The sequence below is a fragment of the Budorcas taxicolor genome, unplaced genomic scaffold, assembly GCF_023091745.1.
Source record: "Budorcas taxicolor isolate Tak-1 unplaced genomic scaffold, Takin1.1 scaffold315, whole genome shotgun sequence".
NCBI lineage: Eukaryota > Metazoa > Chordata > Mammalia > Artiodactyla > Bovidae > Budorcas > Budorcas taxicolor.
The window spans coordinates 89,177-115,362 of NW_026292055.1; the positions used below are offsets into that span (position 1 = coordinate 89,177).

At 48.3% G+C, this 26,186-nt stretch overlaps 1 protein-coding gene and 2 non-coding genes across 3 annotated transcripts; all 3 read right to left on the reverse strand.

The window, feature by feature from the left end:
- Nucleotides 1–759: 759 nt before the first annotated feature.
- On the reverse strand, nt 760–18,148 carry LOC128071271 (cytosolic carboxypeptidase-like protein 5). Its single transcript, XM_052664161.1, has 15 exons — nt 18,080–18,148; nt 16,762–17,022; nt 16,351–16,522; nt 15,948–16,111; nt 15,086–15,263; nt 14,642–14,820; nt 13,773–14,229; nt 13,124–13,293; nt 12,669–12,804; nt 11,775–11,977; nt 10,942–11,156; nt 3,572–3,724; nt 2,373–2,485; nt 1,400–1,530; nt 760–1,085 (listed from the first exon to the last, which is right to left on the reverse strand). The coding sequence occupies exons 2-15, from the start codon at nt 16,974–16,976 to the stop codon at nt 914–916; spliced, it is 2,658 nt and encodes an 885-aa protein (XP_052520121.1). The 5' UTR covers nt 16,977–17,022; nt 18,080–18,148; the 3' UTR covers nt 760–913.
- Nucleotides 18,149–18,588: 440 nt separating this feature from the next.
- Nucleotides 18,589–18,661, reverse strand: TRNAA-AGC (transfer RNA alanine (anticodon AGC)). Its single transcript has one exon. It is a non-coding gene; the product is annotated as a tRNA-Ala (tRNA).
- Nucleotides 18,662–19,010: 349 nt separating this feature from the next.
- Nucleotides 19,011–19,099, reverse strand: TRNAY-GUA (transfer RNA tyrosine (anticodon GUA)). The gene is given in 2 exon segments: nt 19,011–19,046; nt 19,063–19,099. It is a non-coding gene; the product is annotated as a tRNA-Tyr (tRNA).
- Between the last annotated feature and the right edge of the window lie 7,087 nt (nt 19,100–26,186).

Sequence of the window (26,186 nt, forward strand, 5' to 3'; positions counted from 1 at the left end):
GGGTACGGTCAACCCATTCAGTCCCCATCTTCATGTCGTTCCCGATTTCCAAGTTGATAGTATGGGTGCAAGGAGGTACTGGCACCCTAAGGAATAAAGGTAATGAGGATGCCATCCAAGTATGAGGATTTGGGCTCTTCACTTAAAATAGTCCTTACTTTTCCAAGGCTGTTAGGTCTTTAGGCATAATTTTTTTATGGGGGGGGGGGGTTGCAGAAATAGAGAATTCTATTTCAGGGGCACAGGGCGCTTATGTAGGGGGTGGCTACTATAGACCTAAGTCATAGATAAGAGTGGGATGGGGGGAGGTTGTATGAAGGGCTTGTAAACCAACCTGTAACAGCGGGTGAGAACTGTAAGGGGGAACAGGCTGGATGGGAGTTGATTCTGAAGGATAGCCCCAGAGGAAAGCTGCAGCATTTTCCTTACCTCAGGTCTTTCCCCCTCTTTTCTAGGGTTCCAGGACATAGTCTGAGGCAAGATGGAGGGTGTGAGGGGCCTTCACACTTCACTTCATCCCTTCTACCCATCACAGCATACAAAGCAACTACACCTGGATTTTTCCAAACAACTTTTATTTCCTCAAAGTCTTCCTTAACCCTATGGAACAAGAAGCTGCCACTGAATAGGGCCCAGTATAGGGGCTACTTTCTTTTCTACTCCCTCCCCCTAATATAAAAAAATATATATATATTTGTGGTCCCAAAATCTTGTGCTGTGGAGGGAGGGAAGGGGTGGCAGGTCCCTGCTTTGTCCTGTCTCAAGGTGATGCTTTGCAATGTCTCAGAACAGTGTGTTGGGTGTTCTAAGAAGTTACATAGAGTTGTCACATGGAATCAGCAGCTGAAAAAGGGGACTAGCACATTTGTCACTGTGTTCCCCATTGTGGGGTCATATCCTGGGCTTGAAGGCATCAGACCCGGGGAGAAACAGTGAATGGGGGAGATTTAGGGACAAAACAAACCTCGGTTTGGCCCAAGGGCCCCCCACTATAACAAATCCGAGACTGGGAGCCAGACAGACTACAGGAAATAGGAGAAAAGGCGGGGGCGGAGCGGGGCCGCGGGGGCCCGGCCTGAGGCAGCCTGCAACAGAGAAAAGAGAGGAATCAGGGTTGAAAACTCAGCCCTTCTTCTGGTCTTTTAGCCAGGGGCTGGGACATGAGACAGACAAGATGGGGTGGTCTGATAGGGGTGCCTGAGGCCCTGACTGGAAGTTGTTCTCTTGTCTGCTGGAGTGAAGACTGAGAGCATGATGGAAAAAAAGTCAGCGACTGGATTCTTAATGGAGGTACATTTAGTCTTTAAGGGGTCAAAGGGAGAAGGGGAGGAAGAAAATGGTCCTGAATGGCAGAAATGGGAATAAGAGGTGGAATGAGGGGCTGGACACTGGTGCTCACCGTGGTGTGCAGCGGGGTCCCAGCTCCGGCTCACTGTTCTTCTTGGTCTGGGGGATAGGGGATGTGGGGCCCGAAGAGCCTCTCATCCCTCTGCGAGTCGGCGGTGAGCCCTGGGCCAACCTGGGCCTAGCCTGTATGGACAGGGGGAGGCTAAGAGGCTGGATTCTTCCATGGACATTCTTGCTTCTAGGTTTCCTTCTAGTTTCCATGTGTACAAGTGTAGTATAGGGGTCAGCATGGGTACTAGGACCTTGAGTTCTTGGGCACTATGCCTAGCTGAGAGGGTCAGGCAGGATAATAGCTAAAAAACTCGGGTTCAGTCTATGATTATACAGTCCAAGCTTTACTTAACTAGGGGAGGCGAAAGGACCCAGCATTTATCCTTCATGGCTATACCACAGCCAAGATCTGGAGGAGTAGAAAAGCACGATGTGGAAAGATGTTGGAGTATTAGTAGGTCTGCTTCAGAGCCTTCACTGCCTCAGCCGCTGCCAGAGCAGCTTAAGCTTCACCCATCCAGGCAGCTTCTGCCTGTACCCAACTTCAGTCAGCCTAGTATGGGGATCTGGACTGAATCGGGGCGGGTGGCACAGCTGGTCCTAGGAGCAGCAACCAGAGTGTTACCTGGGGAATCCGGGACCCCTCCTGGCGGGTAGTCTCCTCGGGCAGGTCTGGGCAGAAAGAGAGGAGAAGCTAAGGGCAGGGGCAGGCAAAGCCAAAGCTAGCAGGCTGAGGTGAGGGTATGTTTGGCAGGGATGCTGGGACTGGAAGCAAGCAAGAGACCTGGCTGAAGGGGATGGGAGGCACTTGACAGACAGGCATTCAGGCATCAGAGCAGCTCTCTGCTGTGGTTCTGGGGCAAGGATGTAAAGCAGTGCTGGGCATTTTCCCTCCCGCTCCCCAGGTGAATAGCGCCTTGCTCGGCTCTGCCAAGAGTTGTTAGCTGGGGGTGGGGAAGACCCCAAAATGTTACCTGTAGTCGGGTCCTAATACAGGGGATCCGAGGTCCAGCCCCCAGCAGACCTTTCCCAATCACCATGACGGCCTCTGTCTTGTCTCCTGAAGACAGGAATGAGCAGCTGCTCCCTAGGGAACAAAGGAAACTGGGATCAGGACAGGGCCATGGAGAAGAGGTAACTTCCTTTCCATCCGGGTTTCTCAATGCTGGCACTGTTGACATTTTGGACTGGATTATTCTTTGTTGTGGGGGGCTGCCTTGTGTGTTTCAGGATGTTTAGCAGCATCTCTGGCCTCGACTCAGCAGGTGGCATTTCTTCTCCTGCCTCCTCCTCACTGTAACAATCAAAAAATTTCTCCAGACATTGGCAAATGTCCACTGTTGTGCAAAACTGCCCCTCATTCAGAAGCACTGCATGCTCTAGTCTGGTCCAAGGGGTGGAATGGCAACTTGGAGCTTGACTCAGAACCCACTCAAGCTGAACTGCTTTGAATTTGTTAGTGTTATCCCAGTTGTGTGTGTAAGCATTTAAGGATCAAGCAGCACCAAGACCGGTGGATTCAGGGCTACCCACCGAAGAGAGTTAACAGGTTGGGAGTAGCAGGCTCTGAGGGAGGCAGAAGATGTCAGACTGGAGTCTTAGAAATCATTCCCATCCAGTCCCTTACATGGCTGGGTCTAGAACCTAAAAGGAAAGGAGATGGTCTAGGCTCTCTATGTGAATGACACGATCCCATAACATGTGTGGTGATGATGGGTGAAAAGGCCTATGCTGTTTTCATTCTTCAGTTTCGTCTAATGTTGCCCAGCTCCTGGAGTCAGGGAGTGTGAATAAATAGCAGGCAGGAGAAGTCCTCAGGTCCAACTGTAAAAATAAGATTAAATGAGATAATGTGCTTAGAGCAGTGCCTGGCACATAGTAAATGCTCAGTAAGTGGTAGCTTATTTTATTATACAAAGACATTCATAAAATTCCAGCTTCCTGTACAAGGGCATGGATATTAGTTTAGGGATTTAGGATAATCCAGGAGGATAACTGACGGCCCTGGTCTGGAGTGGCCTGCATAACAGGAAGTCAAGAAGACGGTGCAGGTCATATGTCAGCAGAGCTGGAGGGGTTTCTTCAAGCCTAGTCAGGACTCTGGCCTACACCCTGGGATGTAGAGAAGGAAGGAGGTTGACCAACCCAGATTTCAGTGGCAGTGAGTACAGACCTGATATGCTGAGTGAGTTGGGCAGTAGGCAGGAGCCCATGTGTGAAGAGGCTAGGTTAGAACTAGCAGGAGTTGGGGATGGGGCCAGGCTGCTTGAAGTAGGGCGATGGGTCACTGGCTGCTGCCGCTGTCTCCTGTCCTGGCTTCGGGGCTCTGAGTAGAAGGGACACAAGCAGATAAAAGGGCAAATAAATGAGGTATTGTCACTCCACTGCCCCACTGGCTTTCCCTTGTCAGCAGATGCCTGTTTTCCAGCTTGTTATCATACCAGCATCCCTCTTCTGAAGTAAATCTAAGATGGGTAGAAAGACCTCATCACTTACTCCAGCTCTCCTTGTTCATCCAGCCCTCATCCTGCTTTACCTCTGTAGCAAACTAGCCTACTCACACCAGTTCCTTCTTAAGTTACTGAGCTTGGCTTTTTCTCCTCCCTCTAAATGCCCCTCTTCAACTACTTGTCCTGTCCCTAAATGCCAGTATCCCTCACCATTTTATCCTTCTCTCCTGCTCTTTGTGGTCAAAACTAAGTCTCCCTCTCGCCCTTTTTTCCTGAGCTGCAGTTCTGTCTACGGGTTGTTTCTACCTAGCAGTGTCTCATGACCCCTTGCTTCCTTTCCTTCTCCGTATCTTGGTGAAAAATCTGCTAGAAACTTTTGTTTCATCTTTCGACTCCTTCACATTTGGATTTGTATTTAACCCAAAACTGGACAGTTCACCCACTGCCTTCTCTTGAATTCCCTCTTTATTCACCTTTGCCATTACCAGTGTCCAGATACAATCTTTCTCTCTCATCCAGGCTTTTAAAAAAATATTCTCCACTGGCCTCCCTAGCTTGAGTCTATTCCCTTTTATAATTCATCCTTCACACAGGTGCCAGAAATTATTATTCTAAAATACAAACCTGATCAAAAATCATTTTGACTCAGACAGTGGGGAGATGCTAAAGGTCTTTTACAGGATGAAGTTCAAACGTTTGAACATGGCATTCAAAGCCCCACCTACTGTGGGTCCAGTTTACACACCCTCAGTAGGATGCTGACTTGCTCCTCTGCTATAGCTTCTGTGGCTACTGGCTATGCTCTTCCTCTGCAATGCCTGTTTCTTCTTCCAGTGAACTCTGGACATCTTATATGTTCCATCTCAAATGTCACCTCTTTGAAAGCCTCCCTGACCATTAATAGTAAAATTAATTGTTCTCTTTTCTTTTTCTTTGTTCCCTCAGCAAGTAACTGTTTATGGTTTCTGTCTCCTTAACTAAATGTTAGTATACGTAAAGTACTTATAACAGTGCCTGGCACATAGTAAACACTCAATAAATGTTAGCTAATATTCTAATAGAAACTTTGAGTTTCTTGAGGGTAGGGACCTGGTCTTTTCCAACACTATGTTTCGAACACTGTATCTCAGGGCCTGGAAAAACAAAGACCTTAAACATTTTGTTTGCCTGGATAGCAGACACTCACTGCAGACCATGAGCTGACTCAATCCCTGTCTAAGGGCATATGGTTATACTCTGAAAGGGCAGCTCTCTTGGTCCCTTCTTTGTGGCTAGAGCCTCACTGCTACAGATTCTGAAAGGTGGGGTCCCAGTTGGGTAGATGGTGATGAGAAGGGGCAGGGAGGTGCTCAGGCATGGCAGGTCCCTCCTCATCATAGGGGGACAGCAGGTACCAAATGTTCTCAAACCAAATGAGCCATTAACTTCTGTGGAGCTGAATTTGATGCTGGTTATAGGATGCCAGCTGATTTCTGATAAAGCAACATGTGTTATGTGTAAAAAGCCTCATGTAAAAAGTAGGAAGTAGGTAACAGGAGTTTTATCTTGTCTAACTCCACTAGCAGTGACAAGGGTACTTCAAGAACATTCCCAAACCAAATTTAAAAAAACTGATGCTTGTATGAAAAAGGACAAGAAGAAAGGGAGCGATCTCAGAAGGAAGCTACTCTAGCTTTGAGGAGGTTGCCGAGATGCTGGGTACCAATTAGAGTATAAGACCACAGACAGGAGTCAAAGACAACCAGACCTTAGGAGCTAGTAAGAGTTGGCACAGCGATGCCAACAAAACAACCGAAGTCAGGGACTCATGGCCACAGTTAAATAACTTGAAACATTATCCACCTCCAAAGACTCAAGAGATGCTGCACAGCCTAGATCTTGGTAATGGCTTCAGTTAAAACAGGGATGTCAAGATGATGTCAAGTGGCAGTGCACTTGGGTCACTTCAGATAATGAACTTTATGACAGAGGGAGAAACACCAAGAAATAGATGATCTGACACACAAGGATGCTGGAACCATGTTAGGGGATGAAGCTTCACCCTACCCCAATAAAGGATAAGAGAGTGCAAGCAAGAGTGAAGGCCTCTGGGACGTTTGTAGGTTCCAGTAGGGAGCTAAGTGACACTCAAGATACAAAGCAAAATGAGCAAATGATATAAAAAATGCCAAGTGAAATGTAAGGATCAAGGGAAAGATATTAAGGATATATCCCTGGAATCCTGCCACTAAAGAGAGTTTCAGGATAGGAAACAAGTTTGGTTTAGGAGAGAGGCCTAATCTGAAAAATGGGAGGCATTTAAAGGTAGCATGTCATCACTTAAAAGCCTGTCTTAAGATGTGGCGGGGCCTGCTTGTAAATTTGGCAGCAAAAGCACACAGCCCAGCTTCTCATGTTTTGACTTCTGGGCCCTGGTGTCATCCAGGCTTATCCAGTCTCATTGTGAGAAGTTAAAAGGAGGAGCTCCAACTCTTCTTGGTTCTAAACTATAGAAACGGCAGCTTAAGGCAGAGCGCAAGTGGTGATGGGACCAGCTGTGCATCTGTGACCAGTTCTGAGAGGGTGCAGCATGGTCATCAGCCCCAAGGTTCCATCTGGGAGTGGCAGGTCAGTCCTGGGCAGAGGCCCAAGACGCAGAGCTAGACTGCATCTCACCACCGTTTGAGTCAGAATGGATATTCTGAGGGCTCACAATTCTGGAGCAGTTGTGTACCCTTTGCCTAGGGTACCATCCCCACTTTCCCCAGACATCTTTAGAACTGTCCCTCCAAGTAGCACTCAGGTCTCACTGGATCCCTAGGACTATCACAGACCTGATTAATGCCCTTTGAGGGGTGGATAGGCAGGCAAGCCTCCATTCACCTCCCAGCTTCTTGCCTTTTATTTGTTCAACAAATATTTGGAAATCATTTAATAAGTGCCAAGCGTGTTGCTAGGTGATAAGGGAATAAACAGATGTGTTAGGAAACATTTCCTGCCATCAGGTAAGTTTTAATCTAAGGGCATATGGCTATTTAACATGAAACTTCTGTTTTCATGGGAAAAGGTAAAAGTGGTAATGGAGCTAGAGGCCTGGAGGCTTCCTATGTCCTTTGACTCACTTCTCAAAGGAACCTCTACTACTCATTGGCCTTGAGGTGCTCCACCAGAAGTTGCCAACCAGCTGAGACAAGGCATCACGGAGGCCAGGAAAGAGTTCTGGTAATCTCAGCTTTAAGTGCCAGAGCTGGGATGGATTAGAGTGGCCGTGGTAGGCTGATGGCTGAAGGCTCCCTGCTTTACTCTTAAGCCCCTGCCTGGTCTTTACACCAGTAGCCTGCTGTGTAGGCCGGAAAGGGAGCGCCTCGGGTGCAGTTTAGGGAGCTCCAGGTCCTTGCCTGATCCTGAGAGCAAGTGCCTTCTTCAGTCATGTGTCCTAGGCAACTCGCTGGTGTCTCTCTCCACCCCCAGCCCTGCGCCCGGCCTTGTTTTCATGAATGCGTAGCCAACAGGAGGAGGAGCTTGTTTATTCTCCGCCCTCTACCCAGCAGGTCCTCTGAACTGTCTGCCTTTGTTTTCACACCCCTTAACTGCCCACTTCAGCAATGACATTAGCTATTCCCCAGTGATCTGGCACTATAGCCAGGGGGGTGCTGGGAGGCAAGGCCTACTCAGGCTCTTTCAGCTTCCTGCCCCCGCAACATTTCTATTCACCCCAAGTTGGCTACTTTGGGGCTTCTAAAATGTCATTCCCCAGCCTCTGAGGACAGGCCCAACCAGACTAGTTAGTTCCCTGAGGCCCTGCCTTAAGCTGCTGGCTGGGATACCTAAATCGTTTTCTAGATAGCCCAACCTCATGTTCTGTTCTAGCCAATAAAGGACTGCCATTAACTAACCTACAGTTACATGGGATATTTTTTATGTATTAGTGGGAATTTTCTTAAAAATAAGTTCATAAGTAAAAAAAAAAAAACCCTTCAGCAATCCCAGTTTGGGGATTTGGAAGGTGTATTTACAGATGCTTTTTAGTTAGATCTCCATAGAGATGAGGGTCATGGTTTTCTTATCTGGAAGACAAAGGATGCCGAGATGTGGCGAGGGCCCAGAGCCAGGTGTGTAGAACCAGGAGCTGTCACAGAGCTACAGCACAGGACAAAATGAAGTTTTCCCAGTGTGAGCTGGAGATGCCAAGTCCAGTACCACAGTATGCATCAGAGGTCCCTATCCCACGCCAAGGCTAGTCTCCCATCCTGGAGTCTTATCAGGGCCTTTGAGATGGAAGTGGCAAAAACTGGAGCAACAGCAAATCCTCAGGAGAACACAGGAGTCAAGATCCCTGGGTCTGCTCTTTCAGCTCCTTACAGTATTCCTGTCTGGCATTATTAGGAATCTTCCTGACCTCTTCAGAGATAGTTTCTTGTTCCTACAAATATTCATACAAGTCCATAGGGTGTCCTGATTCTCAAACCAGCTCTCTTTCTGCTTCTAAGCTCATTTGCTGCTGCTGCTGCTAATTTACCTGGGGGAATATAGCTTCTCACTTGGTTTCACCTGCACCTGTATGTGGAAGACTCTTAGATACAACCCTGATATCACCTTTCTGCATTTTGGCCCTTTTTCTGCCTGTGAGACTCAATTGTGTCCGACTCTTTGTGACCCCATGGACTACATAGTCCATGGAATTCTGCACACCAGAATACTGCAATGGGTAGCCATTCCCTTCTCCAGGGGATCTTTCAAACCCAGGGACTGAACCCAGGTCTCCCGCATTGTGGGCAGATTCTTTACCAGCTGAGCCACTAGAGAATCCTTTTTCTTCCTGTAGGACATCTCCATATAGGTAGCTCGTGATATCCAAGCAGGTCTAAAATAGATAAACAGCACTCTTCTTCAGACAATGTCTTAATGTCATCATGACATACTCCTTTAGCTTGTAACCATGAAGCTCTCTAGTCTTTCTCTTCCACCACCACTGAATCCCTCCATTTGTTTCGATTATATACCTTCATAGACCCTGGTACAGGCATTCGTCATCTCATGTATAAACTACTGCAAAGGACCCCATCTCCCATCCCTGCTAGATTTCTATATAAACAGTTCACAGACAGCTTGCTTAAGCAGATCTTTTGTTCCCATCATGAGAAACACAGTCACTGCCATATTGTCTTTGTTAACACATAATCTTTTGTTTTCAAGACATTTCAGCTTCTTCCTCCCACCTTTCTTCCCGATTTCCACAGGGAAGGGTTTGCTCTTCGAATCAGCTAGTGTGCCTGCTTGTCGTCCTCTCTACACATAGAGGTCCTGGCTATCACTCTCATCTCTGGAGTGTTCTTATTAAACCATAAACCACACCCATTCCTCAAAACCACTTCTCAACTGATCATCCTTTGGGTGATTACTCTTGTGTTTATCTACAACAGTGGCTCCCCACTTGCTTACAGTGCACTTTTCTGCTGTGTTTACAGCCCTGTGTCCCTTAGGAAGTTTTGAGTCAGTCCATCAGCAATTACTTTGTACTGACTGTGCCTATTTTCTATTAGTTATTTGGGGAAAGTAACAAAGAACCAGCATAGGTTTCTCATTCAAGGAGCTTAATACAGCACTCTACATTGGGGTGGGGGTGAGGGGGTAGAGTAGGGAAGATGTTAATAAAATATTGACTAAAAACTGCCTAGAATCCTCCAGTGATGACCTAGAAAAGGCTCTTTACTGTTTCCCTTTTGTAGTCAGGGAAGAAGATTTAGGGTTCATATTTCTTCTATGAGTTAAGAGGAAAAGAAATTAAAAGAAGAAAAAGTATCCAGATTTAAGATAGGAAACTCAAGTATGCCAGAAGGCAAAAAGACCTAAGTTTGAATAACTACCACTTAATAGCTGTGCAACCTTGGACCAGTGAACCTTCAGCACCCTCAGCTTCCTCATTAGAAAAATGGAAATACCACCTATCTTCAGGGTGCTTGTAAGGATTAAATGAAATAAATATGCGGTACTATTTTGTTCACTGTTTAACGCTATTTAAATATAAGGCATTATTACTGCTTTAATACTCAAACAGTATACAAAAGTGTCCTTTCTCAATGAAGACAGACTCTTTGAGTGGGGCTTGGAACCTAAGCAGAAGGTAACTAGGGTCTGCCAGGGACAACATGTTATTGGTCAAAGCTGCTGAGGACCACTGCTCTCTCTCCTGTGGCTGCTCTAATTAGCAGTCATTTCCACAGCCAGTGACGCCAGGGCATGTTTCTGCTCTGCACCAAAAGCTTTGTTGCAAGCTGAGCAGCTGTGAAGTGCTGACAAGGACAAGTGCAGCTTGAAGACCAGCAAAGCTCAGTTTTTAGTGTATAAACCTCTATACTCTGGCCAGACTGCTGTAGCCCAGAATCCACATACAATGTTGATTTCTGATCTAGTGTTATTTCCAGGAATAGCACTGTAACAGTCGCCCTACTCCAGTCCAGGTCACTCCCAAGGAACAACTCTGAAGTCCCTTCCTCTTCTTTTTCCTTAAAGGTCCACCTGTTTCTGGTCAAGCAGGGTCTTAATGGCCAAACCTAGGGGCACAGTTGAGGGACTGTGGCTACTGCTGGAAGGGGCTGGATTGTGAGCCTAGTACAGAAGCTGTCTGTAGTAGTTCCATGTTTCTTTGGAAAAGCTAGCATCCTTCCAACACTTTCTGAACAGGCTCTGAAGCCAGGAACAAGTTCAGCCATAGAGACCCTGGATAGGATCTCTGCATGGTGCTGTGACTGACTGTGAGGAAACCTCCTTATCCTTCCTGCTCCCAAGACAGACCAGCCCTGTCCTTGATGTGGAGGCTCCATGTCTCAGCGTGACCCTGCTCTGGCCAGTGACTCTTCCTTGGGCACTTCCTGCCTCCCAGCATTGCTGAAACCCAAGACCCCGGACTCCCGTCTCTACCACACAGTACCGTCTGGAGCTCGTGCCGCAGGGAACACCAAGGTCGCAGAAGAGGCTGCAGATTCTGCTACAAACTAATTTTATTGATTCACCCCTTGGTCCCAGGCCGAGTGTGCATCTTCAAGCTCTCACTTCCCCCAGCAATGCCCCAAACAACCAAACACGTGTTGCAGGGGCTCCCAGACTAGCTTACCTCTGACGGGGCCCAGCACCCGGTGGCTGATCTTTTGGGTGCTAGAGCCCAGGCCTGGCAGCCCCGCAGGCCGGCTGCCATGAAAAGGAAAGCTGGGGGAGTTCTTCATCTGTGGAGAATTTTGCTGGCTGCTGCTGCTGCCACCAGCACTTGTGCCAGTACTAAAACTTCGTGCGCGGCTCAAGGTGTTTTCAGAGCAGGAAACAGGCAGTCCGCTGCAAGAAGCAGACACCAGTTAATCCTGGGCCAGGAGGTTGTCTTGCATTGTCTTCCCTGGTCTGATGCTCAGTACAGCGTCACCTCTGTGGTGAAAAGTCTCAGGGACTCATTCTGAGGTGGCAGGGAGGAATCTGTGTCCATGGATAAGGAATCTAACGTGGGGCATCTCAAGCTGCCTGGGGGCCCCTGTTCACACGTGCACGTTCCTGCTGAGAATATACTAAGAGCCATGTGGGCTAGCCCTGGGCAGCTTTAACTCCCAGTGAAGTCCCCATTGTCACCCTGGTACTGCCCTGGCCCCTCAGACATTCACAACTACAGGAAGGTGAGACCCACCCCTGGGGACCCTCACCCTAGTTCTACTTGATTTTGAGCTCTGGAGCAGCGAATCCCCTAACCTGCTTTTCCGACATCTTGGAAGTATGTAGTGCTACATAAATGGGAAGAGGATCCCATTCCGAAAAATGCACTATCCTTCCTAATCTGAATTCACCCTGGAAACATTCACCACATGGTTCTTTTGGAAGTTCAGAATCACACAAATTCCTTGGAACTCTTTGCTCTAGAGCCCTGTTCCAGTGCCCCAGCCCCTCCCTCCTCGCTGCTTATCTTACTTGTTACTTCTGGGTGGGGTTCGAGAGCCTCTCTTCTTGCTGACGCTCATGTTCACAGTGGTGCTCAGGCCTCGGCTGCTGCGCACGTGTTTCAGCATCCAGGCCCGGAGGTTTGTTAGGCTGCTGTGCTCTGACAGCACGATCCGGGGCCATGGGTTACACTCCGCCATGTCCAGAGCTGCAATGGCCATAGCTCGTCCCACCTGTGGGGAACCCAATTTGGCTCAGTGTCTTGGTCTTCCAACCCAGGAAGCTTTTTCCATATATGGGTGCTGTGTTGGCTTGGGATGCACAGCCCACTGGAAGGGAAGGAGAGGCCGGCCTCACATTTGTTCAATGACTGTGTCAACTGTGGTGCTCAGGCTGTTTACTGCAAAGTGGATTTAGGGCTGTCCCCTAAATTGCTGCCCATCTGGGGCCCTCGTCCATTATGAGCAGGGGCAGGTGGGCTGTCGGGATGGCCCCAGGGAGGAGTTCCACCAGCAGGAGAAGGCACTGGGATCTCTCCTATAACCCACAGTTGTTTCTGTTCCTCTCATGTGCCCCAGGACACCGGGATCATCAGGACCTCTGTAGAGGGGGTGCTTTGAACTCACGAGGGAACTAATCCAATAGAAGGGGGAAGATAAGCTCACAGGCAAAGAATGTGACTCAGCTGTGCTAGGAGAGTCTCTACGGCAGGGCTGGGGGTCAGAGTAGTGCCCATTCATCCCGATACCTTTACAGTCAGAGGCCTGGTGCCTATTAACTGAGGAAAACCGCCACCATGGTTGAGAAGTGAGACGGCGACAGTGGTGAGCCTTGCCTCAGAGGACCTGAGAGTCAGGTGGCAGAGGTGAAGGCCTTTCCAGACTTTGAGGTTTCCCTTTCCCCACTCATCCCCTGCATTCGTACCTGCTCAAACAGTTCCACAGTGTATCTGGAAGGGAAGGCCGGCGGGGGAGGGGGGCTGGCACGCCCGTTGTCATGGCAGGCGGCAGGGATGCTGTTTACTGAGCGTCCAGTGTTGTAGTTGCATTCAAGTGTGTAGCTAAGACACGGAGACCTTTATCAGACAGAATCTGGACAGAACCATGGGGGACAAACTAGGCGGTCTATGAGATAATCAGCTGGGGCAGAGTGCACAAATAGAAAGGGCTGATCCCCAGCAACTAGCAACTGACCCTGGCACTTCATCACAGAAGAAAGGTCCCCCAAAAGGTAGTGTCCCAGACTAAAGACAACCACACAGTTGTGAATCTGTCCTCTGGAAAGACTTCATCCATCCCCTGCCCCTCACACGCCCTACACCGGGTTATTGTTTTCTTTGGGCAGCTATTTCATCCACTGTATCTCAGTTTCCACCCAACCTGTGGATTATCCCTGAGGCTTTGTAGATTGCAACCCGGCCGCTTCCCTCTTTAGACTGGCCATCTCTGCGGTCTCGGGCATACATGTTCTTCTCTGAGAAATTGCAGCCCTGGAAGTCAAAGTGGGCTGAGTTCAAGGAGATGAGCTTTGGATACAGCATATTTTCCACCTGTTTGGGTGAGGAAAAAGGCAACTTAGATGGAGAGACAGAGAGAAAGAAAGGATGGGGCAAGGAAGAGATGCCTAGTGTGGGGTCATGTGCCTTCACACAGCAGACAGACACCTTTAGAACCCTCAGCAGTAGTCAGCATTGCTTACATCCTCAGTGAACGTTTGACAATATTTCTAGGTATTGGGAAGGCTACCTCTTTTTAAGCCCTTCTCTCTGATAATATAAAATTCTCCTTCTCCCCTGGTGTTCGAAACTCTAGAAAAACTATGATGCTAGTTGCTTGACCTTTCAGAGGTCATGATGTAACACAACAAGGTGCTGCCCCTTCTTGGCCCCTGGAGTTCGCTCAGAATAAGCTGCCTCTTGTCAGCCCCAGGCTTTCCTGCCAGAAGGCCCTTTCCTCTGTTCATAGCCTGAACTTCATCTCCTGACTTGTAACACTCCCCACACTCACATGACATTCTGCAGATTCCCACCTGGGTGTTCTCATCACTAAAGCTGTTTCCATACATGAAGCAGCCCCTTTTGGAAGCATGTCCGTGCAGGTCCACGTAGTAAGCAACACCACTCTCTCTGGGGGGGATGGCATCGGGGGCCGGCTGTTCCACCTCAGCTGACTCCTGTGGCGTAATCCACACGCTGTTGGGCTTCTGCTCGGCTGCTTCAGTCTGTGTCCACGCCTCAGGTTTATCCCCGCAGGACGAGCGCCCAAGGTGAGCTCTGTTTTGGAGACTGTCAGCTTTCTCAGGGTCAGAAAGGGGAGCATCAGGAGGGAGATGGGAACTGTGCTGGTGCTCAGAGGGACTCTGGGAGTTCAGCCGGGAATGCACGTGGTGGTAGAGAAGCACAGCTTTAGCCCCATAGATGGCCGGGTGCAGGACTGCATCAGGCTTCAGGTACTGACGGTTCAGATTCACTCCACGCGAGTCTGTGCTGCAGGGAGACAAGGACCAAAGCAGGGGCTTGAGGGCTGGGCCAGTGAAGGAGACACGTGGCAGATGGAAAGGAAACTGACTTAGGAAACGAGAGGCTGAAGCTGTAACAGGAAAGACAGAACTGATGCTGGCCCTCTCCCTGGTCAGCTGTTACCCCTCCTACAGAAAGCTAAAAGACAGCTCCCTCTACCCAGATGCACCTATGGATATGCTGGCTTTACTCCCCTAGAAAGTGCCACTGGATGGGATCCTATTTGTTCTCGGCTCACTGGATGATCACAGGGACTTGCCTGTGTTAGGGTGCAAGAGGACTGGGAACACAGACACTACATACGAGGCTAACAGCTGCCACTGAGATTCAGGTTATAAGGGGACTGGGATCAATCCACGTGGCTGGGCACGCCTCTTACCGGTAGTGACCCCGGACGACCCCATCAGGATTCAACATGGGAATCAGCTTAAAGACAAACAGGCGACGTAGGGTTTGGGCCCGGGGGTCGTCAGGTCGAAGAATGAAGTCCAGAAAACCGTTGAAGACAAAGCTAGATGGAGTCTCCCCGGGGTGTACCCTACTGCTTAAGAAGAATATCTGAGGTGAAGAGGAGAGCAGTTATTAGGTCATTTGCTCTATATACCAGGGTAACCATGTGGGGATGGTGGTGGGATGAGGTGGAAACAGCCATTGGATTTCCAGCTGGTTGAGTATGCAGCTGGAATAGGAGCTGTCACACCTGCCTCAGAACGCAGGCTGAGGTCGTGTCTACGGGGCCAAGGGATAATATGGCCTCAACCTACCAGCAGTGCCTGCGGCTGGGCCAAGGCCAGGGTACTACCTTTATGCTATTTCTACTCACTCTCTTGCCTGTGAAACGGAATGGTCGGGGGGTGCTGGCATCAGGAAATAGCTGCTCTAGACGGGGCTCTCGATCTTCTCGAAGCCCATGGCAGGAACTGATCGTCAGTAGATCTACACGAAGTCCATCCAGAGAATAGCAGAGGGTCTCCCGGTGGTAATAGATGGTATCCAGGGGGCTGTAGATGTGAAAGTCATGAAGCCAGAAGTCCCTGAAGTCCTACCAACCAGTGGGCATGGTCACCAGCCCAGGATTTGTAGGATCTGGTCCTTTACCATAACCTTTGGGGCCTTCTAGTCCCTCACACTGTTAAATGAGCCTGAGGATTTGGGTTGGGTCTAAATTGTCAGTGGAGAAGAAAATGGCAACCCACTCCAGTATTCTTGCCAGGATCCCAGGGACAGGGGAGCCTGGTGGGCTGCCGTCTATGGGGTCGCACAGTCAGACATGACTGAAGCAACTTAGCAGCAGCTACATTGTCAGAATGCAGGGAACAGGACAGGATGAAGTTAAAGTTCTATTCCCCAGTTTATGGTGCCCTAAGGTAGACTACTTTGCATAGACACATAGAGGTGGCCTCTCTTGGGGCAGGAAAAAACAAATGTGTGCTGCGCAGTGGCAATGCTGGCTAAATTCTGGGTGACTGATGGGAGCTGGGATATTAAGAGACTTGAAGTAGGCAGGTGATGAGTGAATGGTGGGATGCCAAGGTCAAGGTCACACAGAAACATCTGTCAGGGGTACCCGAAGTCCCACATGCTGTACAGAGGTTTGGGGTCAGGGCTCTGAGGGCAAGCTCCAGGAGTACCAGAGGTGCTCTGCAGTCCAGGACTACGTGACAGGAAAAGAATGGGGTTGGCACCTGCTGTGGGTAGGGCTGTTCTCCAGAAAGCGCTGGTCTAGCTGGCTTAGCAAATCCTGGCAGTCACTGTAGGAGAACGGGTAGCAGAAGGCGAAGAAGGTGGTAGCCCCACGGCCTTCTACGAAACGGTGAATGAAGGATAACACAAACTGTGTCTCTGTCATCTGAGGAGCAGAGGAGGAAGAGGGAGGGGCAACACGCTATTGGTGTCAGAACTAAGAGCCTACTGGGTCGACCACCAGGAGCTGACCTCACACCCTCATCACTTTTACCAACACTCTTCCCTCTGCAACACGCCGTGACAACCAGCTCCTTCTGGGCTTCCTGAGGCAGGGGCTTATCATGGACTCCAGCTGGCACCAGAGGGACCCAAGTCTGTCTTTCCTCCTCATGGAAAATTTACCTCAAAGGTGGGCCGGTCTCGAATGCGTTCCCAGCGTGGCCGAGTGGGCAGTGTACGCACAAAAGGAGCCATGCCCTGGGAATACAGCTTGCTTTGCTTGTTCATGTTCATGATATTGATCTTGATGAGTTTCCCTGGAGTTCCTCCTCGGACGCTGAAGTAGAACCACGACCTGAGGGCCAGAGTAGGAGAGACATATCATTCTACACAGGAGGGTTGGAGAGGGGCTATGTGGGGGGTGGGGGTGGGGGACTGGAGCAAGCCAAACTGGGAAAGGGCTACTGGGTAGAGAATGAGGGGGATGGGGTGGGAGAGGAAGGGTGGTGTGCTGGCACAAACTCTCAAAGGGCTAACAGAAGACGCAGGGCCCGCCTCTCTTCCTTCTTCCACCCTCCATTACTTTCTTCTTACCTGTTCCCATTCTCAAATTCCGTTTCAGCACAGTCTGGTCGGGTCCACACATTGAATTCATAGTCAGGAGAAGAAGCAATGCTGCTGGTGGAGGCTGATGCCCCACCCGCTACTCCTTCCCCATCATTAGACACAGATTCCACCTTCTCCACATGGGCTAGGTTCCCTGAATCAAAGCGAGAACTGAACAGCAATCCCCCACAGCGCAGCTCCATGGTGGGGCTGGGAAAGCATCCTCCTGCACCACTCAGGCCCTGAGAGCTGGGGAAAATGTGGGGTAGGCAGGAGAGGGAAGAAAAATGAAAACGTGTTCTTTGGGTATCGCTGGGTAAATGAGAGCTCCTCTAAGGGAGTACCATAAGAAGAGGCTCTCTTCCCCTTTAAAAAAGGAACATGTGGCCCTCCAGCAAAAGCCAAGAATAAGCAATATTCTGTCCCCACACTAAGGATTATAACTGACTTCAAAGGACCCTATTTTACCACAGTGTGGCTATTCCAAAATGAAATACTCAATGACTTAAGTATGTCGAGAAACACTAGACTCTAAGCTTCTTTGCAGCCCTAAGATGAGAGTAGAGAGGTCCAACTGCCCAAATCTAGCTATGATACACCAACTACAACATAACGCCAGCTTGAAAGATGGGCCACTCTGTACCTCCAGTTAAGAGCAGAAGGGAAAGAACCAAGTTTCTAACTTGAGATTGACAGCTCTCTCTCTCCACTCCTCTGCTTTCACAAGTACTGACCCGGCATTTTTCTGCTGCGCCCTGAGCCCTGGAAGGGCTGGTTCTTTTTTTTTTTTATTACCCCATGCCTATTAATTATGAAAGAAAACTAGACATGTGGCCTTTGCCAAGCCAAAGTTAACTGGGCAGAAGCCACCTGCTCACATGGAGACCGCAGCTTAATCCCCCTAAGGGTGTTCCATACCGCCCCCTAAGCACCGAGGCCCCTGAAAAAGATAACCTGGTAGTTGTGGGTCAGTAATCGGTATTCTGAGCATCTCTAAACAAAAGTGGCCCATAGAGACCTACTTGGGGACGGGGGATGGCTTCTCGACCCACGACTCCGAAGCACCCTCACACCAGGACCGAGCTTGCCCCGGCTCGTTGGCTTGGGATGGGTAGGGGCGGACTCACACTCGAGGGAGGCTAACAAGGCAGGGCGTAGGTGAGGCCACGGGAGTGGGGGCGGGGCGGGACCATCCTGAGCGAGGGGCGGGGTGGCCCAGCCGGGTGGGCTTCCAGAGGGGCTGCGGGCCGCCGAGGGCTGAGAAGGGGGCGGGGCCGGGGCCCGCACTCCACGCAGAGCCCCTCACCTCTCTCCGGGCCGGTGATCCCGCTCCCTCTCCCGCTAGCGAGGCGCCACCTGGGCCCCGGCACCCGGGCCCTCCACCCCGGACCCAAACAAAACCCGAGCGCCGCGGTGCCGGGACCCCGCTCTGCCAGGAAACAAGAAGTCTCACGCCTATTGGCCGCGGACACAGCTGGCTACCCGCCCAGTAAGGCGCGCTGCCATTGGTCAGCACACCGGGGTTCCCTCGCACGTTTAGCGGGTACCTGAGCCGGTGTTTGCGGGCTCGACCCGCAGGCGCGGCTGGAGGATTCCACCTGCGTCTTCTCGGAAGACGGTTAACGGCCTTTGCTACCGGGAGGAGAAAAAGGCAGTGATCAAAAAGGACCCTGGAAAAGACTCACCTGCAAAATAAAAGGACCGCGTGTGAAGCTGGTCATTGCCTACCGTACTCCTTTGTGTATTACAAAACACCCACAAGGTTCAGCCACTCGCGGTTGGAGAAGTCTTCCAATGCACGGGGCAAAAACCGATTGGAGGATGCGGGCATCGATCCCGCTACCTCTCGCATGCTAAGCGAGCGCTCTACCATTTGAGCTAATCCCCCAGCTGCTTTTGGCTGCTTTCCTTTTGCCTTACAGGTTGTTCTGCAGTGTCCGCTGACCAGTGGACCCGCCGTGGTTGGGGAAATTCATTTGGCTTAGCACCGAGTGCAGTGGGACCGCGGACCGGATTTTTAAAAGCAGGCATATAATAATTACACATAAGCAATAATAAACCTTATTTAAAAGCACAGATTAGCAGTCCTTTGCATGTAACCCACAAGACAGCATAACCGTACCTCGAGTGTTTACCGCATATATCTTTCAAGGAACACCGGCAGTGCGCAAACTCAGTGGGTTTCTAGGTAAGCTTTTCTCTTACGAGGAAGGGAAGGTTAAAAAGATCTTACGAAGTCCTTCGAGCCGGAATCGAACCAGCGACCTAAGGATTGCCACAGCTCACTCACTACAGTCCTCCGCTCTACCAACTGAGCTATCGAAGGCCCCGCTGTTAATGGTGGCTGCTGCTGTCCCTCTAATACTTACCAAGGCCACACTCCAGGGTCTCAAAAGCTTTGAGGAGGCCTAGCGCCCACCTTCTAAAGAAGCTCTTCCAGGCTGCACAGAACAGAGGAACCTGGAGGCAGAAATGCGAGCAAAGGACTCTGCCAAAGGACCCGCTTTCCAACCGGGACCAAGGAAACACGGACCACACAGGTCCCTTCCGTTTCCGTGCTTTTTACAAAACGATAGCCCCCGACACTCCACCCGCGGTGGCTTCTACAGTACTGCGGACGCTTAGAGACCCGGCCCACGACCCTGACTTCTGATTTCTCCAGCCTGGCCAGCATGCCCACTTGCTCTACTCTGGCCAGGCGCCTGCGGGGTTTGCAAAGCCGAAGGCTTACGTTCGCTATTTCCGCTCCTCGTTTCCCTCCGCTGTCTCCGCGGTCGCCAACATAGTCCTACTTTCCTCCTGATAGGAAGGACATTCATTCAGTCAATTAACCCATGTTTGTCGGGATCCCTTCCTCCTATGAGCAAGAAAGATACAAACCACGGAGCTGCTGGAGGCGAGCGGGGCGGCCCAGGGGCGGACGGCGCGGGACGCCGAGGGCTTAGCGACGCCCGACGCGGCCCGGAGCCCGGCGGGAAGTCGGGCCGCTTGCCTCCCCTAGACCCTCGCCCCTGCCGGCCTCACACCCGCGTCTCCTTCCAGGGGCCTGGCGTGCCAGCCCACAATCCTTTGCCCACCAGAAGCTCCCGTGGTTTTAAAACAAAGAAACGCACCTAGAACCCATTTCCTGTGTGCGGCTCGGCTTTCTGTGTGGCGGGGTGGGTGTGCGGGGAGACCGATCTCCACTGCCTGCTCTGCGACCACCGCCTGAGCTACCCCGGGTCACAGTCTCCCCGGGCGAATCCAGGTCAGACGAGGGTTTCAAGCCCCTGGCGACTCCGACATTTTGTGGGGTCCCTCAGCTCAGTTCAGTTCAGTCGCTCAGTCGTGTCCGACTCTGCGACCCCATGAACCGCAGCACGCCAGGCCTCCCTATCCATCACCAACTCCCGGAGTCCACCCAAACCCATGTCCATTGAGTCGGTGATGCCGTCCAACCACCTCATCCTCTGTCATTCCCTTCTCCTCCTGCTCGCAAACTTTCGCAGCATCAGGGTCTTTTCCAATGAGTCAGCTCTTCGCATCAGGTGGCCAAAGGATTGGAGTTTCAGCTTCAACATCAGTCCTTACAATGAACACCCAGGACTGATCTCCTTTAGGATAGACTGGTTGGACCTCCTTGCAGTCCAAGGGACTCTCAAGAGTCTTCTCCAACACCACAGTTCAAAAACACCGATTTTTCTGTGCTCAGCTTTCTTTATATTTATAGTCCAACTCTCACTTCCATACATGACAACTGGAGAAACCATACCCTTGACTAGACGGACCTTTGTTGGCAAAGTAATGTCTCTGCTTTTTAATACGCTGTCTAGGTTCGTCATAACTTTCCTTCCAAGGAGTGTCTTTTTATTTCATGGCTGCAATCACCATCTGCAGTGATTTTGGAGCCCCGAAAAATAAAGTCAGACACTGTTTCCACTGTTTGCCCATCTATTTGTCATGAAGTGATGGGACTGGATGCCATGGTCTTAATTTTCTGAATGTTGAGCTTTAAGCCAACTTTTTCACTCTCCTCTTTCACTTTCATCAAGAGGCTTTTTAGTTCTTCTTCACTTTCTGCCATAAGGGTAGTGTCGTCTCCATATCTGAGGTTATTGATATTTCTCCCAGCAATCTCAATTCCAGCTTGTGCTTCATCCAGTCCAGCATTTCTCATGATGTACTCTGCATGTAAGTTAAATAAGTAGGGTGACAATATACAGCCTCGACGTACTCCTTTCCCTATTTGGAACCAGTCTGTTGTTCCATGTCCAGTTCTAACTGTTGCTTCCTGACCTGCATACAGGTTTCTCAAGAGGCAGGTCAGGTGGTCTGGTATTCCCATCTCTTTCAGAATTTTCCACAGTTTGTTGTGATCCACACAGTCAGGGGCTTTGGCATAGTCAATAAAACAAAAAGATGTTTTTCTGGAACTCTCTTGCTTTTTCGATGATCCAGCGAATGCTGGCTCTGGTTCCTCTGCCTTTTTTGATCTCTGGTTCCTCTGCCTTTTCTAAAACCAGCTTGAACATCTGGAAGTTCACGGTTCACGTATTGCTGAAGCCTGGCTTGGAGAATTTTGAGTATTACTTTACTAGCATGTGAGATGAGTGCGATTGTGCGGTAGTTGGAGCATTCTTTGGCATTGCCTTTCTTTGGGATTGGAATGAAAACTGACCTTTTCCAGTCCTGTGGCCACTGCTGAGTCTTCCAAATTTGCTGGCATATTGAGTGCAGCACTTTCACAGCATCATCTTTCAGGATTTGAAATAGCTCAACTGGAATTCCATCACCTCCACTAGCTTTGTTCATAGTGATGCTTCCTAAGGCCCACTTGACTTCCCATTCCAGGATGTCTGGCTCTAGGTGAGTAATCACACCATCATGATTATCTGGGTCGTGAAGATCTTTTTTGTGCAGTTCTTCTGTGTATTTTTGCCACGTCTTCTTAATATCTTCTGCTTCTGTTAGGTCCATACCATTTCTGTCCTTTATCGAACCCATCTTTGCATAAAATGTTCCCTTGGTATCTCTAATTTTCTTGAAGAGATCTCTAGTCTTTCCCATTCTATTGTTTTCCTCTATTTCTTTGCATTGATCGCTGAGGAAGGCTTTCTTATCTCTTCTTGCTATTCTTTGGAACTCTGCTTTCAAATGGGTATATCTTTCCTCTTCCCCTTTGCTTTTCGCTTCTTTTCTTTTCACAGCTATTTGTAAGTCCTCCTCAAACAGCCATTTTGCTTTTTTGCATTTCTTTTTCTTGGGGATGGTCTTGATTCCCGTCTCCTGTACAATGTTACGAACCTCCATCCACAGTTCATCAGGTACTCTGTCTATCAGATCTAGTCCCTTAAATCTATTTCTCATTTCCACTATATAATCATAAGGGATTTGATTTAGGTCATACCTGAATGATCTAGTGGTTTTCTCCACTTTCTTCAATTTCAGTCTGAATTTGGCAATAAGGAGTTCATGATCTGAGCCACAGTCAGCTCCCGGTCTTGTTTTTGCTAAGGTCTTGTTTTTGCTAACTGTATAGAGCCTCTCCATCTGTGGCTACAAAGAATAAAATCAATCTGATTTCGGTGTTGACCATCTCGTGATGTCCATGTGTAGAGTCCTCTCTTGTGTTGGTGGAATAGGGTGTTTGCTATGACTAGTGTGTTCTCTTGACAGAACTCTATTAGCCTTTGCCCTGCCTCATTCTGTACTCCAAGGCCAAATTTGCCTGTTACTCCAGGTGTTCCTTGACTTCCTACTTTTGCATTCCAGCCCCCTATAATGAAAAGGACATCTTTTTGGGGTGTTAGTTCTAGAAGGTCTTGTAGGTCTTCATAGAACTGTTTAACTTCAGCTTCTTCAGCGTTACTGGTCAAGGCATAGACTTGGATTATCGTGATATTGAATCGTTTGCCTTGGAAACGAACAGGCTAAACTTTAAATCTGAGGTTTGTGTTGTTACCGAACGCACACCAGGGTTCACGTCTGTGGGCATCCACAAAGCAGGTTAACCTCTTCCCATTGATTTAACTTCATTCTGCTGCTGCAAAGGCTACCTACCATTGTGTTGGAGAGCGTTAGCTCGGGGCGGTTTTCTTGGAGCGATGTTTACCACGCTCTCTTTCTTGGGAGAAGGTGGGGTTGCTTGGGGCTTTTGTTTCTGAGGGAAATTCACATAACATACAATTAACTATTTTAAAATATGAACAATTCAGTATCATTTAGTACATTCATAGTGTTCTGCAAATGATCACCTCTCTCTGATTGAAAAACTTTTTCTCACTCTGGAAGAACACCTGTTAACCCTGAAAGTAAGCACTCCCATCTGCATTTCACCCAACCCCTGGCAACGACTAATTGGCTGTCTCCACGGATGTACCTTATTCTGGAGATTTCATATAAAACCGTAAAATATGTGACCTTTCATGCTTGATTTCTTTCACTTATGTTTTGAGACTCATGGACATTGCAGCATGTATCGGTACTTTGTCCCTTTTATGGCTAAATAATATTCCATTCGGTTGTCCATTCTTCTGTTTATGTCTTTCCCCACCTTTTGGCTTTTATAAATAATAGTGCTACAAACATTCATGTACAAGTTTCTGTGTGGATTTATATTTTCATTTGTCTTGGGTACACTTAGGAATGGAATTGCTGAATTTTATGGTATTTGTATGTTTAACTCTTTGAGGAACTGCCAAACTGTTTTCCACAACTGTTGAACAATTGTACATTCCCACCACCAATGTAAGAGGGTGCTGATTTCTCCACATCCTTGTCAACGTTTATTTTCTGTGTTTTTTATTGTAGGCCACGTTTCAATAAGTTGAGCTCAATTAGTAATAAGCAATTTTCTGTCATTAAAGTTTTTTAAATCATCATTTGACTAGTCATTTCTCATCTGCTTTGTACCAAAATTTACTGAAATATTCATCTTATTGTTGGGACAACTTATATCCAAACTTTTCATGATTAATACTGCTACAATAAATGTTATATGTAAATCTTTGTTCACACTTCTGTTTACTTCTGTACCTTCTAGAATATATTCATAGGAGTGGAACTACTTGGTAAAGTAATATGAAACTTTCTAGGCTTTTGACAAATGTTACCAAATTACTTCCTAGAAGCATTATACCAGTTTCTATCATATCATTCTGGAGAAGGAAATGGCAACCCACTCCAGTACTCTTGCCTGGAAAATCCCATGGACAGAGGAGCCTGGTAGGCTGCAGTCCATGGGGTCTCGAAGAGTTGGACACGACTGAGCAACTTCACTTTCACTTTTCACTTTCATACGTTGGAGAAGGAAATGGCAACCCACTCCAGTATTCTTGCCTGGAGAATCCCAAGGATGGTGGAGCCTGGTGGGCTTCCATCTATGGGGTCGCACAGAGTCAGACATGACTGAAGTGACTTAGCAGCAGCAGCAGCATCATAGCATTCACTGAGTAAATCACTTAAAAAATTTGTCAACATGAAAGGCAAAAATAAGTGGTTATCTTAAATTTGTATCTCTTTGGCAGTGAAATGGACTTTTCCTCCCAAGTCTATTGTTCATTTGCATTTCTTTTATAAAGTATCTTTCATCCATATTTTTATTGTTGCTTAGTGCTTTTCTTACTGCCTTGTAATTCTTCAATAATGTTTATGATAAGCTCAATAAGGCAACAGAGGCCTTGACCAGCCTACCAACCAGACCATTCCATCTAACAACAGCAGAATACATATGCTTCTCAAGAGTACATGGAGTATTCTCTAGGATAGCCCACATATTAGGTAATGTCTCAATAAATTTAAAAAGATTGAAATCATGCAAAGTATGATTAAGGTAAACTACAGACTTCAGATAAGTGCTGGGTGATAGTGGCATGTCAGTATAGGTTCACTGCTGTTGACAGTGAGGGAACCTGAAGTGCCGGGGCAACGACACGGTGCTTTTTGCTGAATTTTGATGTGAACTTAAAACTGCTGTAAAAAAATCTATTAAAAATTAATAACTTGTGTACTAAAATAGTAAAAGTATATACTGAGGTATATCCAACATGTTTCAACTCTTAATTCTAATAGGTAAAATATTCAATAGGTATTTGCTCATACACTGAATGATGAAAATTCTTTCTTATACCTCAGGTCTGGGCAATGAAACCACAGGTTAAGAATGGAACACCAGATACAGAAAAGCAAGGTCCTTTGCACCCTCAAGTCCTTTGGGGAGCAGAACCAGGAAAGTGATTAGAAAATGAATTCATCACTTTAAGTGTTCACTTAAATCCAAACTCCTTCAGGAGAGATAAGACATATTAAAATGCTCAGAGGTCATCCAACCATTGCAATTTCTGTATTATTGACAACTGGGTCACTCTGGAATAGGGCAGAGCAGGTATGCCTGTCTTTGTGGGCAACGCTCCATTCTGAGAATGGTGACATTTGGGAAGAGGCTGGCAACGCCACAGGCATGAGTCCAGCAACATTATCTATCCATAGTAAGTCAGGCTCCCCCTCCACCCACCCTGCTCTAAAGCTGAAGCTGTAGACAGGGTACAAGTAGCCAAAAGAAACCAAAAATATGCATTGAGACTTAGATAAATGGAAAGAAGTGTTGAGATATAATATGCAAGAATAATATGTATTCTGCTGTTGTTGGACAGAATGGTCTGGTTGGTAGATTGGTCAAACTAGTAACTAAAGCTAATAAGAGATAATAGTACTCAAACTGCCCTTCAGTTACTTGATGTGTTATCTGTAGAACTCCAGCTGTGTGTGAAAAGTAAAGTTAAAATGTCTAGAAGTGATCTTCAAGATGTCAGTTGACTTCCAGTAACACCAGTCGTCAGTGTGCCTGCCTGCCTGTCAGCATCAGTGTACTCCACCAGTCTATACTCGTGCAGCTAACTGGCTTGGCTTGGATCCCTGTAGAGTTGTGCTAAAATGAAATATCTACATGTCTGATCTAGCTTTAATGACTAGCAGGTGCAGTGGATAGAGGAAACATTCTGACCATTCCAGTATCAGGTATCTATCCAAAAATGCCGATTGAGGTGGCAGTAGCGTCCCTGTGAGAGGCTGTGGAGAACCCAGTTAACCTGAGTTAAAGAAAAATGTTGTATCCCAGGATTACATGTTAGAAATTAGATGATTCCAATAAGGTAGTAGTGTACACACTAGAATCCAAGGAAGCACTTGTAAGTGGGATTCTCTGAGTTGCTGGATTGAAAGTCCAGTCCAGCAGCCTCGGTTGGACTTGATGTCATTGTACGGGATGGCCCTGCACTGGTGCCAACCCAAGCTCACACCGGATCATTTTCTTCAATTTGTCTTGAATTCAGGCCAGTTACTAGGATTCACTCAAGAATTGAAGCCATCCAAAACTGATTTTAGGTAAAGAACTGAAGCAATGGAACATGTCTGGGGACCTGTGGACAGTCCTGCCA